This window comes from Chenopodium album, chromosome 3 (assembly GCF_948465745.1).
Source record: "Chenopodium album chromosome 3, dcCheAlbu1.1, whole genome shotgun sequence".
Classification (NCBI taxonomy): domain Eukaryota; kingdom Viridiplantae; phylum Streptophyta; class Magnoliopsida; order Caryophyllales; family Amaranthaceae; genus Chenopodium; species Chenopodium album.
The window spans coordinates 70,624,244-70,640,371 of NC_137836.1; the positions used below are offsets into that span (position 1 = coordinate 70,624,244).

At 32.8% G+C, this 16,128-nt stretch overlaps 2 protein-coding genes across 2 annotated transcripts; one reads left to right on the forward strand and one right to left on the reverse strand.

Annotated features, from left to right (window-relative positions):
- Positions 1-1,095: 1,095 nt before the first annotated feature.
- Positions 1,096-2,174, reverse strand: LOC145625291 (protein SEED AND ROOT HAIR PROTECTIVE PROTEIN-like). Its single transcript, XM_081678352.1, has 2 exons — positions 1,880-2,174; positions 1,096-1,657 (listed from the first exon to the last, which is right to left on the reverse strand). Exons 1-2 carry the CDS (start codon positions 2,172-2,174, stop codon positions 1,344-1,346), a joined length of 609 nt encoding a protein of 202 aa, XP_081534478.1. The 3' UTR covers positions 1,096-1,343.
- A 9,959-nt stretch (positions 2,175-12,133) lies between these two features.
- On the forward strand, positions 12,134-13,496 carry LOC145624111 (ethylene-responsive transcription factor ERF071-like). The gene is made up of 2 exons (XM_081677070.1): positions 12,134-12,431; positions 12,545-13,496. The coding sequence occupies exons 1-2, from the start codon at positions 12,269-12,271 to the stop codon at positions 13,288-13,290; spliced, it is 909 nt and encodes a 302-aa protein (XP_081533196.1). The 5' UTR covers positions 12,134-12,268; the 3' UTR covers positions 13,291-13,496.
- The last annotated feature ends 2,632 nt before the right edge of the window (positions 13,497-16,128 follow it).

The following is a 16,128-nucleotide window of genomic DNA, read 5'->3' on the forward strand; positions in this document are numbered from 1 at the left end:
CAAACAAGGTTTAGATGAATTGGCTATTAGATAGGAGTATAGGACACCCAAAAACAATGATGTGTATCAAAGATAAGGACCTTCAAAGAACTCGACCATGCTGAAAACTAACCAGGACATCCAAGAGTAGTCAGTCTTATGCACAGAAAGAGGTTGAATTCTGGTTAACATAAGTTTGTGATTTATATTACTTTGACTAATGTTTGTGATTTATACTACTTTGACTAATGTTTGTGATTTATACATAAGTTTAAATATAATCTTGTGGGTACTTGTTGGAATCATCTCAATGAATAGATTATTAATTTTCAATTGTTAGAATTTATACTTATCAATTACATTATACTAAAGGCGAAACTTAGAGAACACTTGGCAAAATATTATAAAAAGTTTTCCCTCCAAAACCACTTACTAAAAAAAAAAAAACTTATTGTAATTGTAATTAAATTATGACTTTTAGTTTGTATAAATAAAATCTAAAATTAATGTCCTTAAATATCAAATTGCCCATCATAACTATTACATGTTTAATTAATTTCTTTCACAATATTTCATATTTTTTACTACTAAGTCTATTTATAATATTTATATCCATTATTTTTGGTAAAATTTATTGTCATTAGAATTATTTAACAGTCGTGCATTGCACGGGGTTTAATCTAGTTGATAATTAAAGATTTTAGTAATCAAAGATTAAAATCAGCATGTGTGTCATAGAGAAATGGAGCAAGTATTTAAAAATGGAGGGAGTAACTATCATTAATGTCACCGTTGAATTAGAAATGGTAATTAACTAGTGAGTACCAAAGTCAATTTCATAAACCTTATTAAAGATTACCACTAAGAATTTCCCTATTATTTTTGTAGTCCTAAACTTTTTTTATAGAACTAAAATTATATTCAAATCTAGTTTATTTCTTCCGTTCTTCTCACTCATCAAATACTCAAAGTTGATATTAAATAACCTTCAAACTTAAGAAAACTAATTAACGACTTCTCTCTACGTAACAATATATCTGATTTTGATACAACATAACTCAATAATTCTCAATAATCAGAATTATTTGACAGTTTTGATGCTTCAAAAGAAAGATTTATCTCTTTTTCTCCCAAATATCACCCAATAACATTCAAACTACACTTATATTAACTAATTTAACAATCATCCCAATTATGGCGATTGATGATCAATTAAACATAAAAGAAAATTTAAAGGTCAAAGACCAAAGAGAAATTAAAAGGGCTACTTTTGAACAACCCTATTTGGTAAAACATAAATTAAATAAGGTTAAATTAAAAGACCAAAGAGGAAAGAGCTTCAATTCCTCTCAACCCAATTACTATTACTTTGAGGATAATTTGAAGACAAAAGGTGCAACAGAGTAGAGGATAGCATTGTCCGAAAGGCGTCTAGGTTTGGAAGGATGAGCACCAAAAAGGCCATCGTTAGTATCAGTTGGGAAATTGCAGTCACAGTAATCGGCGGGTTCATTAAGGAACACCCTGCAGCTGCCGAGGCTGTAGCCTGGAGGTGTGTAATTGGCTAAATTGATAAGGAAGTAACCCTTTTTATCTGTGACTGGTGTCTTTACTGAGAAAGGTGCCTTTTCATCTCCATATTTGTCCTTTAACATGCATGTAACCCTTGCTGTTGCCCCTGTAATGAATTTCCATATATATTAATGGTCAAAGTTAAGTATTGACATATGTGCCGATCAAAGTGTTGTGATTATTATGAAATAGACGGAGTATTTTTTTTCTTTCTCATCACCCTATAGTTATTTCTTGCTATAGTTGTGAATTCGTAGAAAAATTTGTGATATTAATGGCAATACAAAAGATTATGCTATCAATTGCTATGCATGAGACTATATATTACCTTGCATGGGAATCAAATCCTTGGATTCTCTACAATAGATCATTCCTTGAATATTTATAGCATCATCACTTTTTTCAAGGGGTTTGTATGAATGTAGGCTATGACCAGACTTGTAACTTGGAGCATTTTCTTCCGGTTCGTAAGTCTCTAAGCTACGCCCAGCCTTGTAGGATGAACGATCATCGGATCGGTACGGCTTCAGGCTACGGCCGGACCTGTATTCTGCTGAAGCAATGCTTAGTAAGGCAAAAACAACAATGGTTGCTAATAAGAAGAAATGAGAACAATAAGCCATTTTTTTTTTATTTTTTTTTAATTTTGTTTTATTTTTAAGTTCCACTTCTTATATTATGCCTCCTTTATATTTATAACATCATTTAAGCTTATCTATTTCAATGTTTCTTTAGCTTCGTGCGCTAAGTCGATCGCACGTTTGCTGCCGATGAGACTTTAAGATTTGCACCGCACTAATAAAATTGAATTGGTGTATATTTTGACAAAATGATCAATTAAATATTTGTTATATTTGTTTTGCTTACTTTAGTCAAATTAAATTATCTCCTCTCATCTCCTCTCATCTCCTCATCTCTTCTAGGGTTTCTCCAAAATCTTGGCCGTTTAGGCCGGAAATAGTCTAGTTTCTTCGGAAATTAGACTATTTCCGACCCTTTTCCTTTAATTTTATTTAGTTTTGCAATTTGAATTTCAATAAATCTACACAAGTAGTGTAGATATTCGTCCGTCTCCCTATGGTGGAGTAGTTAGTTTTCGTTAGTTTAGTTGTTTGTTTTTGTTTAGGGTTTGTTTGTGTGTTAGGGTTCATAAAAAAAGTAATCATCTTTTGCCCTATTGTCAGTTCTTTGGTAAAGATTTGTTCGGAATCGCAACGGTTGTCAAATTTTCAAATGTGTTCAGGCGAATCAGATGAGAATCATCCTTATGGCTACAACAATCGTTAGACCGTCTCTCCGAAAAGGCTGTATATTCCAGCGATGTGTGCGAGAGATGTACCACAGTGCAAGATCTTTTCAACGATCGTAGCTCTGATGAAGGAAAACCTAATTTGATTCAATTTTATGTATTTGTTAATTTAGATTTCATTTGTAGATGTCGGATGACTTTTTATTAATGAATTGATTTGTTTCAAAAAAAAAAAAAGTCAAATTAAATTAATAGCATTTAATTATGTTCATGTACTCCGTAGTTGTGCATTGTTATTAACCTTTGACTAACCACTATATTTAATGTTTGAGTATTAAATGGTTATATCCTAAGGTAATCCTACTCGTACTAGTCTAAGGACTCATTATTGTCCATTCATATTTTATTATTACTATATATATACATACTAAAGGGCTCACAAGGCCCAAATAAGCCAAATACACTAATAGGACTCATTATTGTCCATTCATATTTTATTATTAATATATATATACACAACGCATATAAATATATTCGGATATGGTAAAAGGAGGTCACTCTTATCGTCTAAGAAGATCAAATCTAGTATCTCTCTAAATATATTAAAATTATACATTGTTTGACGTCTAAGGGCCTGTTCATATTTACTTATTTTCAGTTCGGTTCAGTTCAGTTCAGCTCCAATCAGTTCAGTTCAGTTCAACTCTTAATTTCCCTCTCTCATAAAATATTCATTTCAGCTTAGTTCAGTTCAGTTCAGCTCCAATCAGTTCAGTTCAGTTCAGCTCCAATCAATTCAGTTCAGTTCAGTTCAATTCAGCTCAGTTCAGTAAATATGAACAGGCCCTAATTTAAACGTTAGAGGATTCACCCTCGGCTAAGGGTTATCTTACAGGTTTACTATTTGAAATCATAATAAAATGTAATTAAATAAAATCAATATAAAACGTAATTTTGAGAAGTATATTTTTTTTTGGTTTTTATTTTTTAAATTTTTTTTATTTGGTAAACTTGAGAAGTATGGGTATAAAATTATTACAATTTGCTAAATATTTCCATTAAAGAGCCAAATTTGACAGCTTCTTTTTTTGTCTATACTATCTCCTTTGAATCACCGAATGTATAACCCTCTTTTATTTTTAGGAAAAATTAGAAATAATGATCCCAACTTTCATCAATTTTGGTAGAATAATCACAACTTTAAATTATACTGGAATAATCCGAACTTTGGGGGTCTTTTTTTCTTCAATCTCAAACCGGTTAACAAAATTCAATGACCTACTATTACAGGTTATGTGCTACGTGTCAAGTTGAAATTGGTCCAAAAAAAATTAAAAAAAAAAATTTTTTTTGAAAAAAAAAACCAGAAAGCCCTTATCCTCTAGATGACCACTGTAACCACCACCACCTGCCATCGCCGCCCGCGCCTACCCCTCCCTTCCTTTGCCCCAACAGTGTACCGCTTTCCCCTCGAACCTCATGTGTCGTCGTTGCGACCCACCTCCACCCCTAATCCCCTCCTTTCCCAATTTGGATTTCCGCCCTCCATAACTGGAACTCCCTTTAAACCCCTCCAACCATTCGAAACACACTCAAAACCCCTCCTCCTCTCTCGAAACCCCCGACAACCACTTCCTCACCGTCAAAAACCCTATCCGCTAGGGTTTTGGGGTAAGTGGAGTGGTGGTTGGAAGTTTTCGAAATGGGGGATGGATGGGTTTTATAGGTGGTTATGTGGGGGGGGTGGGTTTGGGGGGGACTGTGGCTTAGGAGAAGCGCCAAAGCGGCGAGTCTAGTGGTGGGGGAGGGACGACGGGCCAGCTAGCGAGGTGGTTGAGTTAGGGAGGTGGCGGGTTGCCGGAGTTCTAAGGGTGGTTGAGGTTTTGCCTGTTTTTTTTTTTAATATTTTTTAACCAATTACTTTGCAACACGTGTCATTTTAACAAACAAAAAAAAATTAACCCATTCAACCGGTAACTGGTATTTGGGATTGAAGAAAAAAACAAGACCCCCCAAAGTTCGGATTATTCCAGTATAATCCAAAGTTGAGATTATTCTACCAAAATTGACGGAAGTTGGGATTATTATTTCTAATTTTTCCTTCTTTTTTTTATTTATTTATTTATTTTTACCAAAATCACATCAATTCTTGCATTAAATCATTTTGAAACAAAATTAGTATAAAATATATTTCTTTATTGTATGACTAAGGTCCAATTCATTTTACCTTATTTTTGCTAAACTGAAATTATTTTTACTGTGTTGAAATTATTTTTATTGAACTGAATTTATATTTTTTGAACTTAAATTAGTTTTACTGAATTGAAATTATTTTTGCTAAACTAAAATTATTTTTGTCGATTTTATGTTAATTTCTTTCTAAAAGCTAAGTTATTGATTATTACTTAACTGGAATTATTTTTACTTAACTAAACTTATTTTTGAATTTAAATTAATTATACCGAACTCAAATTAAATATTAATTTTGTAAAGTGAAGTTAATAAGGTGTAAATATGATCAGTCCGCACAAAATATAAATAAAGAAAAATATTACATAAAATTGGCAATACATCAATTTAAAGATAAATTTTTTTAAAAAAGATTAATAATTCTATTCTATATATAAAGTGAAAGGGGGTTTTGGATGATAAATTTCACTTTCCCAAAATATTCCTTTCGGCAAAAAAAGAAGAACTACCATCCTTAAAAAAACATCATCTTGGTAAAAAAAAATAATAAAAATAAATAACTACTATGTTTTCTTTTTAATTCTTTTTTAAGAAAGTCAAATATTTAGCATACATAACATCATCATCATATTTTTTTTATTATATTTTATTAACAATTTTAAAACCCACTAATATTTTTAAATTAGAATTAAGGAGAATATATTATGGAATAAAAATCGAGCTTGTATATTACTTATATTTCACACGCACGCATTGTGTGCGTCTCTTAGCTTGTAGAATTAAAACTAGAATGACGCATTGACTAAAAATAATTAAAAATGGTTTTATCTTTCAAAATTAAATAGAAAAGTACGATATAATTAATAATTAAGTTTAGATCAATCTAATTTAATTTTATCAAAATAACCATCTAAGTGATTTTTTTTTTTCTAAAAATGATAGTCCTTACACAATTGTTGTCCTTATCTAAAAAAACTATTTGCTAGGCTGATAACACAATAAAATACACCTTTTATATGTTGTATTTATATGATATTTGTCGTGAGTTCTTTCTACATTTAATTATTTAAGCATTAATTTATATATATTTTCGATTATTGCTCTCCTCGGGATCTTTTTCTTTGTTTTGTAGGAATAAGCTATTGTGCGAGTTGAGCTATGTATTGGAGATGTTTTAATATGACAAAGAAAAGGAAATTACACAAGGACAACCTACTCCACAACCGAGATGTGACATATGCCTTTCTCCACAGCCTACCCGCGCGCGGAAGCACATTATAAAAAGAAGAAGAAGAGTGGTGTGACAGCCCATTCCACAGCCCGCCTGTGGCCAGTAGAGGTGCGCCACAACCAGGTTGTGGCCTGCTCGTGATTGGTACTTTGTACACGAAATTGGGCTCGTATGGGCTTGATTTCTCGGGAGTTTTAATTGTATTCAACTACTCTAATATTATCTTTGGCTCATTGCTTATATATAGCTTGTTATTAGGGATAATAAGAGGTGTGGCCGCATGATGCAAAACTAGGAGCAGCAACTAGTTAGTTGTTCTTTAATAATTTTCTTCTTTGCTTAATTCACTTTTCTTTTATTATGTATTTCTAGTCTTATTTTCTAGATTTAAGTTGATCCCTAGTATGATTAATACTTGATTTATTCTTTTAAATTCTCAATTAATTATTTATATTGTTCATGCTTAATTGATTGTGCTTATGCCAATACTAGATTAGGGATAATTGGTATTGTTATTATTCCATTGTCTAGATCGCAACGGGAGTTGGGTTTTGACGGATTTGAATAGATCAATTAAGGGTATGAAATTCTCCACGGAAGTAGGTAGAACGGATTATTAGGAAGTTAGGGTGCCGAACTTAATGTCTTTAATTTACATGATTCCACGGAAGTAGGTTTGATTGTTAATTAGGGAAGCCATTGACAACTCGGGAGAGATCTTTGGTATTTTATAGGGCGTACCTTTCCTTGTGAACGTATAATTAATTGATTGGGCTAAGAAATTGTCTTCTATTGATTATGCTAGTGGTGATACTTAATTCTAGATGTTTTTATATTTGATTTTCTTGCTTTAGTAGTATAATATTTTCAACCCTATTTTGATTGACTCGACTAGTTTTAAATCATAGTAGTCCAATATTGATACTACCTTCTCTGTGGGATCGACCCTGACTTACCCTAATACATATTAGCAGGATAGTTAGGCTTTTATTATTTTTGTTAGGTGTGCGACCGCCTATCATAGGCTAAGAGCCTGTTCTGATACGATTATTTTCAGTTCAGTTTAGCTCTAATCTGTTCAGTTCAGTTCAGCTCTAATAAGTTCAGTTCAGTTCAAATCAGTTTAGTTCAGCTCTTAATTTCCTTCTCTTATAAAATATTCATTTCAATTCAGCTCAGTTCAGTTCAGCTCTAATAAGTTTAGTTCAATTCAGTTCAGTTCAGCTCTAATAAGTTCAGTTCAGTTCAGCTCTAATAAGTTCAGTTCAGTTCAGCTCTAATCAATTCAGTTCACTTCAGCTCATTTCAGTCAATAAGAACAGGTCCTAAGCGTGCTACGAAATCGGCTAAGTAAAGAGATTTTCAATGTGTAATTGATTTCTTGAGGTGAGAATTACAAATTCTTAAATAGACCTGGTTCACACTAATTTGTTGTGGATCATCAACATTAGATACAATATAATTGTTTTATTAATAAAATAAAAGGGTTCTATATTAAAATAAAGGTTAGTATGACATTAAAGTTATAAGAGATTAATTTTTTTAATGAAAATTTTAATATAATGGTCAATATGAATAATAAAGACCACTATGTTAAAATTAGGTCACTATTTAATATAATGTCGTTTAAGTTCATAATAACATTAAAGGTCACACAAGTTTTAAAAAAGGTTAATATGTTAAAAATAAGGTTACTATATTAAAATTAAGGGCCATGTTGAATATAATGTCAGTTACGTGTGTATAAATCCTAGATCCACAATAACATAGGATGACGCACATATTTATATGCATCCAAGCTCCTACCCTAAGATTCTTGAGAATTTCTAATCTTGTGAAAGAGAGGATTTTTTATAACTACCACTTTCTACTAATCAAATTTACTCATAATTTTTAATGTCACTGATTAATTTTTACTACTAATAACTTATGTAACCATTTATCCAAATAATACCATTTATATATATTAAGATTTTTTTTATTCTTTTGTCAAAACTTTATATGAATTATATATAAACTCCCTTAACTTCATTACTTAGTTTGGATCATTTGGGCTGATCGAAACTCCTGGGTTTTCACTGCAAGAAAATTGTCTTTTCTTAGCGGTTGTACATTCGCTACAATATACAAGTATGTTTGTGAAATAATTAAGGAAATCGTATCATTTTATAATCGCCATGGTTCCATTTAAAACCGGTACGGAAAACATAATAATACATATCCACACTATTTTTGCACATTTATAAAATTATGAGAAATCGTATCATTTACAATCGCCAGTAAATCCCAAAAATTAATACAAAAAGCCTTTTCTACACTAGATATATAAATATTGTTTGACAAATAATACATAAAATATGTCATTGTTTTTTGGTGAAACATTTAATATAAGAGTTTGAGGTTGCGTGTTTGAATCTTGTAAAGATCATATGTAAGTTTTCCGTATCGATTATTGAGGCCAACCCCAGCGATATTGAAAACCACTACTAAAGGCTAAGGCAACGGGGGATATTGTATCGAATGACCATTCGTTTGGAAAGCTTTTTGTTGCAATTACAATCGATACTAAAGGTTAAAATAATCGCTACGAAAAGGTTATTTTCTTGTAGTGTTTTGACAACAAATACACACCAAACGCTATGCTTCTCACCAGACTGGAGAGATTAGTGGAGGAGTTTGGCAAATATAGCAAATGTATCTACGCAACCCCTGCATAGAAGGAGAAACACAGCTCGTCCAAGTGGACTACTCCACTAGAAGACTGCATTAAAATTAATATTGATGCAAGTATAGGGTTTAAAGGTTGGGTGGGTTTGGGGACGGTAGCTCGAAATCATAGAGGAAATGTTTTTTTCGCTGCAACAAGGAGAATCAGAGCTACGTGACCTCTGGAAATTGCTGAAGGCAAAGCTCTTGTGGCAATCAGGTTGGCGATACATTATGGCTATAAGGACGATGTTATCTTGGAGTCGGATTGCCAAGTCTTAATTAATCGCCTCTCAAAAACAATGGTTTTCTTCTCTGATTTTGATAGTGTCTTGTTTTATCGATGAGTTGTAATTCTAGTAGCTGTAAGTGGTGGTATCATGTTAAGAGAGGTGGGAATAATGTCGCTCAACATCTGGCAAAAGTAGTACCGTTTGGAGTTGAACAAGATTGGATCAATCATTGTCCTATGGAGGTTTCTCCCTATGTACTCTAATTACTCTGTGCTCGTTCCTAAAAAAAAAAAACTTCACTATTTTTCTACAACAATTTTGATAAAATTTTGTTCATTATTGGAGATTTTTTTTATTATTTTATATTATTATTATTGTTGGAGTTTATGTTATTTTGTTTTGGTTTTATGTTTGATATTCATCAAATGCACATGCCTCCAACATCAAATTATTATACTATCCTTTCTTACTATCACTTGTTAGTTGTTACTATGATTTTCAATTAACTATCATACTGAATGAAATGAAGAGTTTTGGAAGTAGGAAAAGTGCTTAATTTACCAATGAACCAATGCTAAATATGCTTATTTATAGGCTGAATGAACTATCCCTAATCTTTCTAAACTTTATATAATGGAAATCAAACAAACCACTTTACCTATTCTATGGTTTACAAGTGTACAAGCTAATAAGTTAACACTACAACTACTTCGTTCCAAGTTCCAATCCGGATATTTTACTAGATAGGCCTTCATCGTTCTAGAATTCTCCTTTCTACAAGGTGCTGTTATTCATGAGCTTTCTCTACAAATAAATTCTTCTACTCGTAGTCGCCTACGTATATAGCCATGCGCCCATGGCTGCAAGCTAGTAGGTTCAGTGGCGGATTCAAGATTTTAAAGGTGTTGGGTCACTGTCACCTATCGATTATCACCCATCGATCGCATACCGGAAGTGGATGAATTTTGTGATAGAGGATGATTTTGTGGAGGAGAAGGATGCATATTGGGACTAAAGAAATTTATTATATCATATGTTTTTTTATGAAAATTAAGTCACAATTTCAATTTAATTACAAAATCCAATATTGTCAAAAATAGATTAATTTAATCTTTTTGCAACTTGCCTATTCAATACCCAAGTTAATATTTTTTTTACAAAAAAAAAAAAAACCAATTTAATTATACAAACATAATATTTACAACACAAATTAGCTTAGAAAAACCACTTAATGTAATGTCTTAACAACACAAAACATAACAGCATTGAAGGATAATCAAATTAATCACATGATAATCAAATAGTCATAAGTTCATAATCCTTTCAAAAAAAAAAAAAAAAAAAAAAGCTAATGCTGCTACAATGAATTAAATGCTCGAACTCAAGACCTGTGTGGCTTAGTGGCTATGCCCCTGCTTATTAGGCTTTGCCACAATCCCTCCGATCACTATGCTACAAGTTTGTATTGTTAAGTTATAACCAAAAATAATCTTTATACCTTATTTTCGTGCCATTTTCTTTTAAAAAAAAAGATTTTTTTTTTTTTTTTTTTTTTTTTTTTTTTGCTAGGTTACATGACCCAGCAGGACCAAGGCTGGGTCCGCCATTGAGTAGGTCGGCCACTTTTCCATCATTACCAAGTATGCCATTATTGGGCTTGAATTCATATTTTCCATTTGTTTAGTGTCCACTTTTATTTCAATTATTAAACTATATAGTCATAACAAAACTATCTACTATGCAATTTAATTATTGGTTTGTGTATTCGGGTGCACAATGCACATTATGCATCTAATGAATATAATTTAAGTCCAAATTCAAAATTCATAAAAAGTTAAAACAAATAAACATGAACTTTTAAATAAACATAAGATCAAAAAATGAGTGAATTTGAACTACAAAATCGATCAACAAAGATCATGTAATTAATTTGATTCCAAAGTTATCTCTCGCCTCTCCTGTCCTCTTATCTCCCCATCTCTTCTATGGTTTCTCCAAAATCTTGGTCGTTTAAGACTTTAGGCCGGAAATAGTCTAATTTCTTTCCCCTTAATTTTATTTAGTTTTGCAATTTAGTTTCAATAAATCTACACAAGTAGTGTAAATATTCGTCCGTCTCCCTATGGTGGAGTCGTTGGTTTTTGTTAGTTTAGGGCTTGTTTGACATCAGTTTTGGTTTTCCGTTTCCTTTTTTTTTAAAAAACCAAAAACAGGAAACAAGAAAAAGGTGTTTTCACTTTTCTGTTGTCAATTTTCAAAATTATCATAATTTTAATAACTTTATATAATTTTTGATTCATTATGGGACACATATTATATACTTTTAGAAAACAAAAAACAGAAAACCACAGCAATGCCAAATGAACCCTTAGTTGTTTGTTTATGTTTAGGATTTGTTTGTGTGTTAGGGTTCATAAAAAAAGTAGTCATCTTTTGCCCTATTATTAGTTTTTTAGTAAAGATTTGTTTAGAATTGCAACAATTGTCAAATTTTCAAATGCGCTCAGGCGAATCAGATGTGAATCATCCTTACGGCTACAACAAAACGTTAGACCGTAAAGGTTGTATATTCTAACGATAGTATGTGAGAGATATACCACAATGCAACATCTTTTCAAGAAAATCCTAATTTGATTCAATTTTAGGTATTTGTTAATATAGATTCATTTATAGATGTCAGATTGCTTTGATTCCAAAGCACATATCTAATAAACTCCGTACCATGAAACGTTTCGAAGTAATACGGTGATACCAAAAGATAAACTTGGCCGCCGCAAAAGACCAATTGAAAGTTGTTAGTCATACATCATAGTACTCGTACAGTCGTACTAAAGAAATGGAAAAAGGGTGAAGTATCATACTTCGAAACCTCCTTTCTTCAGCTGTCTCCAACTCACTTATTATTTTATCTTTTCACCGCCATTATAAATACCATTCTTATCCTCTTTCTTCCTCTCATATTTACATTTCATTTCATAACATTTTTATCCAAAAAAAAAAAAAACAAAATTATTACCTCATACAAAAACAAATTACTCGTATTTCTTAGCTCTCAAAAGTCAAAAAAACATTAATCTTTTACATTAATCCCTTTTATTTTTGTTGAAAATGTGTGGAGGTGCAATATTAGCTGATTTAATCCCACGAAATAAGGGCAGATTTAATTCTGGTTCAGATTTCTGGCCTACTGATTTCATATCAACTTCATCAGACAACTTCACCAAACAAGTTTCCTATCGTCCTCCTAAAAGGCCACTTTCCTCCTCTTCAGGTACTCATCCTTCTCTCCTTTTTTAACATCATAAAAAAAAAATAACGTGTTGATTGGTGTTATTAGTGTATTTAAATCACGTGTTGATCGGTGTAATTAATTTTGTTGAACAGGTGGCAATGTGCAACAAGAAAAGCGGCCGAAAAAACAGAGGAAGACCCAATACAGGGGAATTCGACAACGACCATGGGGTAAATGGGCAGCGGAAATTCGTGACCCGAGGAAAGGCGTTCGTGTTTGGCTTGGTACTTTCAACACTCCTGAAGAAGCTGCTCGTGCTTACGATAGAGAAGCTCGAAAAATCCGTGGTAAAAAAGCTAAGGTTAATTTCCCTAATGAAGATGAACAACATCTTACTAACAACATTCCACTAAACAACTACGATGATTACAACTACAATCCTCGCTCTTTTCAAACTCAGCAACAACAACAGTTTAACAACTGTGTTTCTGAAAGCCAAACAATCGATTACATGTCGTTCGATTACTTGAACGGAAACCAGCAGTTTTCGTCAGATGGGTTGGAATCAAGTATAGAGAGATCAACTGGGTATGGTTTAGAATCTGCTTACAATGCTCCAAATTTGGTATCAAATACGACAACGCTTGGTTCGGATGAAGTTGTGCCGGTGCCGAAAGCGGAGATTGCTGTGGGAGAGGAGGAGGAGAATGAAGTGCAAAAGTTGTCTGAAGAGTTGATGGCTTATGAAAATTACATGAAATTTTATGAAATTCCATATTTGGATGGTCAATCTGCGACTGTTCAGCCGTCGTTGGGTGGTTGTCAAGAGGGAAATGCTACTTTGGAGCTTTGGAATTTTGATGATGATGCTACTGTTATCTCTGCTGCTTCTACTTGAACATTTGATTATTTATTTAATTTTGTGTTAAGGATGATAATTATTGCCTTGTAATTGTAATTATCTGGTTTTAATAAGTGATTTAACTTTTAATTGTGAAATTTAATTGAAAAGAAAATTGTAATTTTCCTTTTTTGTTGGTAGTTTTAGTCTACTAGACTACTATGATGTATTGTTTCAACTTTCAAGGTTTAAAATTTCTGTAATCGAAGTGTTTTCTATATTTTTATCTTACCACTTGACATTTATCTTTCACAACAGGTTGAATTTAATAATATGATTGGTTGAATTAAAAATTATACGGCAATAACCTAATTTAGAAATGGTAATCAACAACATGATTTATTTCATATTGAATTCATGATTCATGAAGATGCTTCATCTGTCTGATCAGTCATGAGGTAGTGACGTATTTTTCATCAACGTAGTTTTATTCTAGGGTTGATGCAATAATGATTTTTTCCTTTCGTCATTTTTTTTTTTTCTTGACAAATTTGTCATTGATTTTTTGATTAAATATTTTTGAGTTACTTCAATTATTTAGTTTGTAACACTAACCCCTACTCCTTCCGTTCCCTAATGTTTTTTACGTTTGGAATTATGCGCGGTTATTAAGAAATTGTGTAAAGTTGAGGTATATTGGAATATTTCGATGATTGAAAGTACAATTTTATTGAAAAATACAATGTTGAGCATGTGGGGTGAAGAAGTTAGAGGAGAGGGGAGAGAGAAAGTAATAATAAGTGTTGAAAAACTATTAAAATAGTACAAAAAGTACAATAGCACATGATAAAGTTAGGACTTTTGAGTAAAAAAATTATAAAACAAGGGTAATTTTGTCCAAAATTTATGACTAAAATAGGAAAGATACTAAATGTAAAGAACAAAAAGGAACACCCTAAATGAAAACGTAAAAAAACATTTAGGAACGGAGGGAGTATTATTTATAAATACAAGAATAGATAGATTTTGTGTAATATTATATACTTTGTAATGTGTAATACACTTCGTATACCTTTAATCAATTATTATTGTCTATTGATTTAATTTGACTAATCGTTTTTTAAGCTATATTTGGATGGGTCTAACATTCTAATGTTGATTGAATCGATTGAATTGCGGTCAAATTAATAATGAATGATGTTTGAGGGGGGAAAAATCTTCATTCTTAAGAAATTTACGCAATAAGTTAAGAGCTTTATAAGTCAAATCATATGGTGCAAATAAAAAGGGATCGAAAAAGTATATATCAAGGGCTATGTTTCAGTATAAAGTTATTATACGAAGTGTTTGACTTCAATTGTAGCTTAATCATTTTCCTTTTTCAAATGCAATATTTCTAGTAAAATGTTAAAGTAGTTCAATGAACGTGCGTGGTCGTTGAATGTTGAAGTAGGGATGTCAATGGGGCGGGGCGGGGCGGATGTTGGCCTTCCCATCCCCATCCCCACCTAATATTTTCATCCCCATCCCCATCCCCATCCCCACGGCGGGTCCAATTTTCATCCCCATCCCCGCCCCACCGGGTACAACTCCAAAACCATCCCCGCCCCACCCCCCACTTGGATATCCATCCCCACCTTATCCCCACCAAAGACCCGCCTAATCCCCACCCAAGATCCACCTAATCTCCGTATCTCAAATAAAAAATCTTACATAATTAATACGAATTATAAAATAAAACATTCTACACACATTTTTGTGTTATAATATAAGTGTCATACAAAGTAGATTAATATTGTACTAGTATTTCAAGTAATTATTTATAATAGTATAAAAGTATGTAATTTTGCTTTAAAAGATATATAGTTGTGGGTATGAGGTGGGGATGGGGCGGGTATGAAGTGGGGCGGGTGGGGCGGGGCGGGGATGGGGCGGGTACAACTTAAAATCCACCCCCGCCCCATCACCCATGGCGGGTATGGTTTTTATCCCCATCCCCGCCCCACCACCCGCCAAACCGAGACCCATCCCCGCCCCACTGGGGCGGGGATGGGGCGGGTCTCCTACTTGACCCGCCCCACTGACATCCCTATGTTGAACACGTAGAATGCGATGCATGGTTGCATATTGGCGAAGCAAGTTGCAAGTGCTCCTTCCCAGGTGCGCTCATAGTTTTGGAATTACGTCTTTGTGGGCGCTCACAGACTCACAGTTCTAGCTTGTGCTATAAGCCTCTAACTGTCTTGTTTTCAACTTTAATTTGTTCAATATTACTAACAAAGTAACAACTAACAAGTCAATCATTTTGATTGGCAAATTTAATTAAGAAACAGTCAATCGTTTACATTTTGACCTTCAATCCTTGACTCCTTGTTCTAGAACAAAGATGAATAGATTAATGAAATTATTATTTCCGAGTAATCAAAGTGTAGCACTAGCATAGTAGCATGCATGGACTATATGTTATTTGTGTATTCGGAGAAGTTTTGGTTGAAAGTTGGATGAGGCCGTAGGGTTTTGCTTGTGCAAGCCTATGGACCATGTTATAAGATTTTTGTGTTAGGTTCAAGCAAATTGTACCTAAAACAAATCAAAAAAATGTTGTGATGTGTTAGGTTCGTGTCGATATTTTATAATAAAGGGAGTTTATACGTAGTACAGTCCACACATGTCAAACCGTGCACGCATGCATGTAGGCTCGCTTTATATACATATATTTTTTAAGGGAGCTCACATGTATGACACGGTTCGACACAATATTAAATCAAGCAGAGTCAACTTATTATGCTTGTGTCAAAATTACTAAGCCGTTTGGTTGGGGGTATTCAACAAAGGGAAAGGGAATCAACTACCATGAATCCCTTTGTTGATGTTTGATAGACAAAATCAATCATT

Excerpts from the sequence above, each read along its gene's own strand:
- LOC145624111 (XM_081677070.1), top strand. The coding sequence starts at position 12,269 with ATGTGTGGAGGTGCAATATTAGCTGATTTAATCCCACGAAATAAGGGC. Across the intron at positions 12,432-12,544 it reads GCCACTTTCCTCCTCTTCAG|GTGGCAATGTGCAACAAGAA; the intron begins GTACTCATCCTT and ends TTTGTTGAACAG.
- LOC145625291 (XM_081678352.1), bottom strand. The coding sequence starts at position 2,174 with ATGGCTTATTGTTCTCATTTCTTCTTATTAGCAACCATTGTTGTTTTT. Across the intron at positions 1,658-1,879 it reads GGATTTGATTCCCATGCAAG|GGGCAACAGCAAGGGTTACA; the intron begins GTAATATATAGT and ends AATTCATTACAG.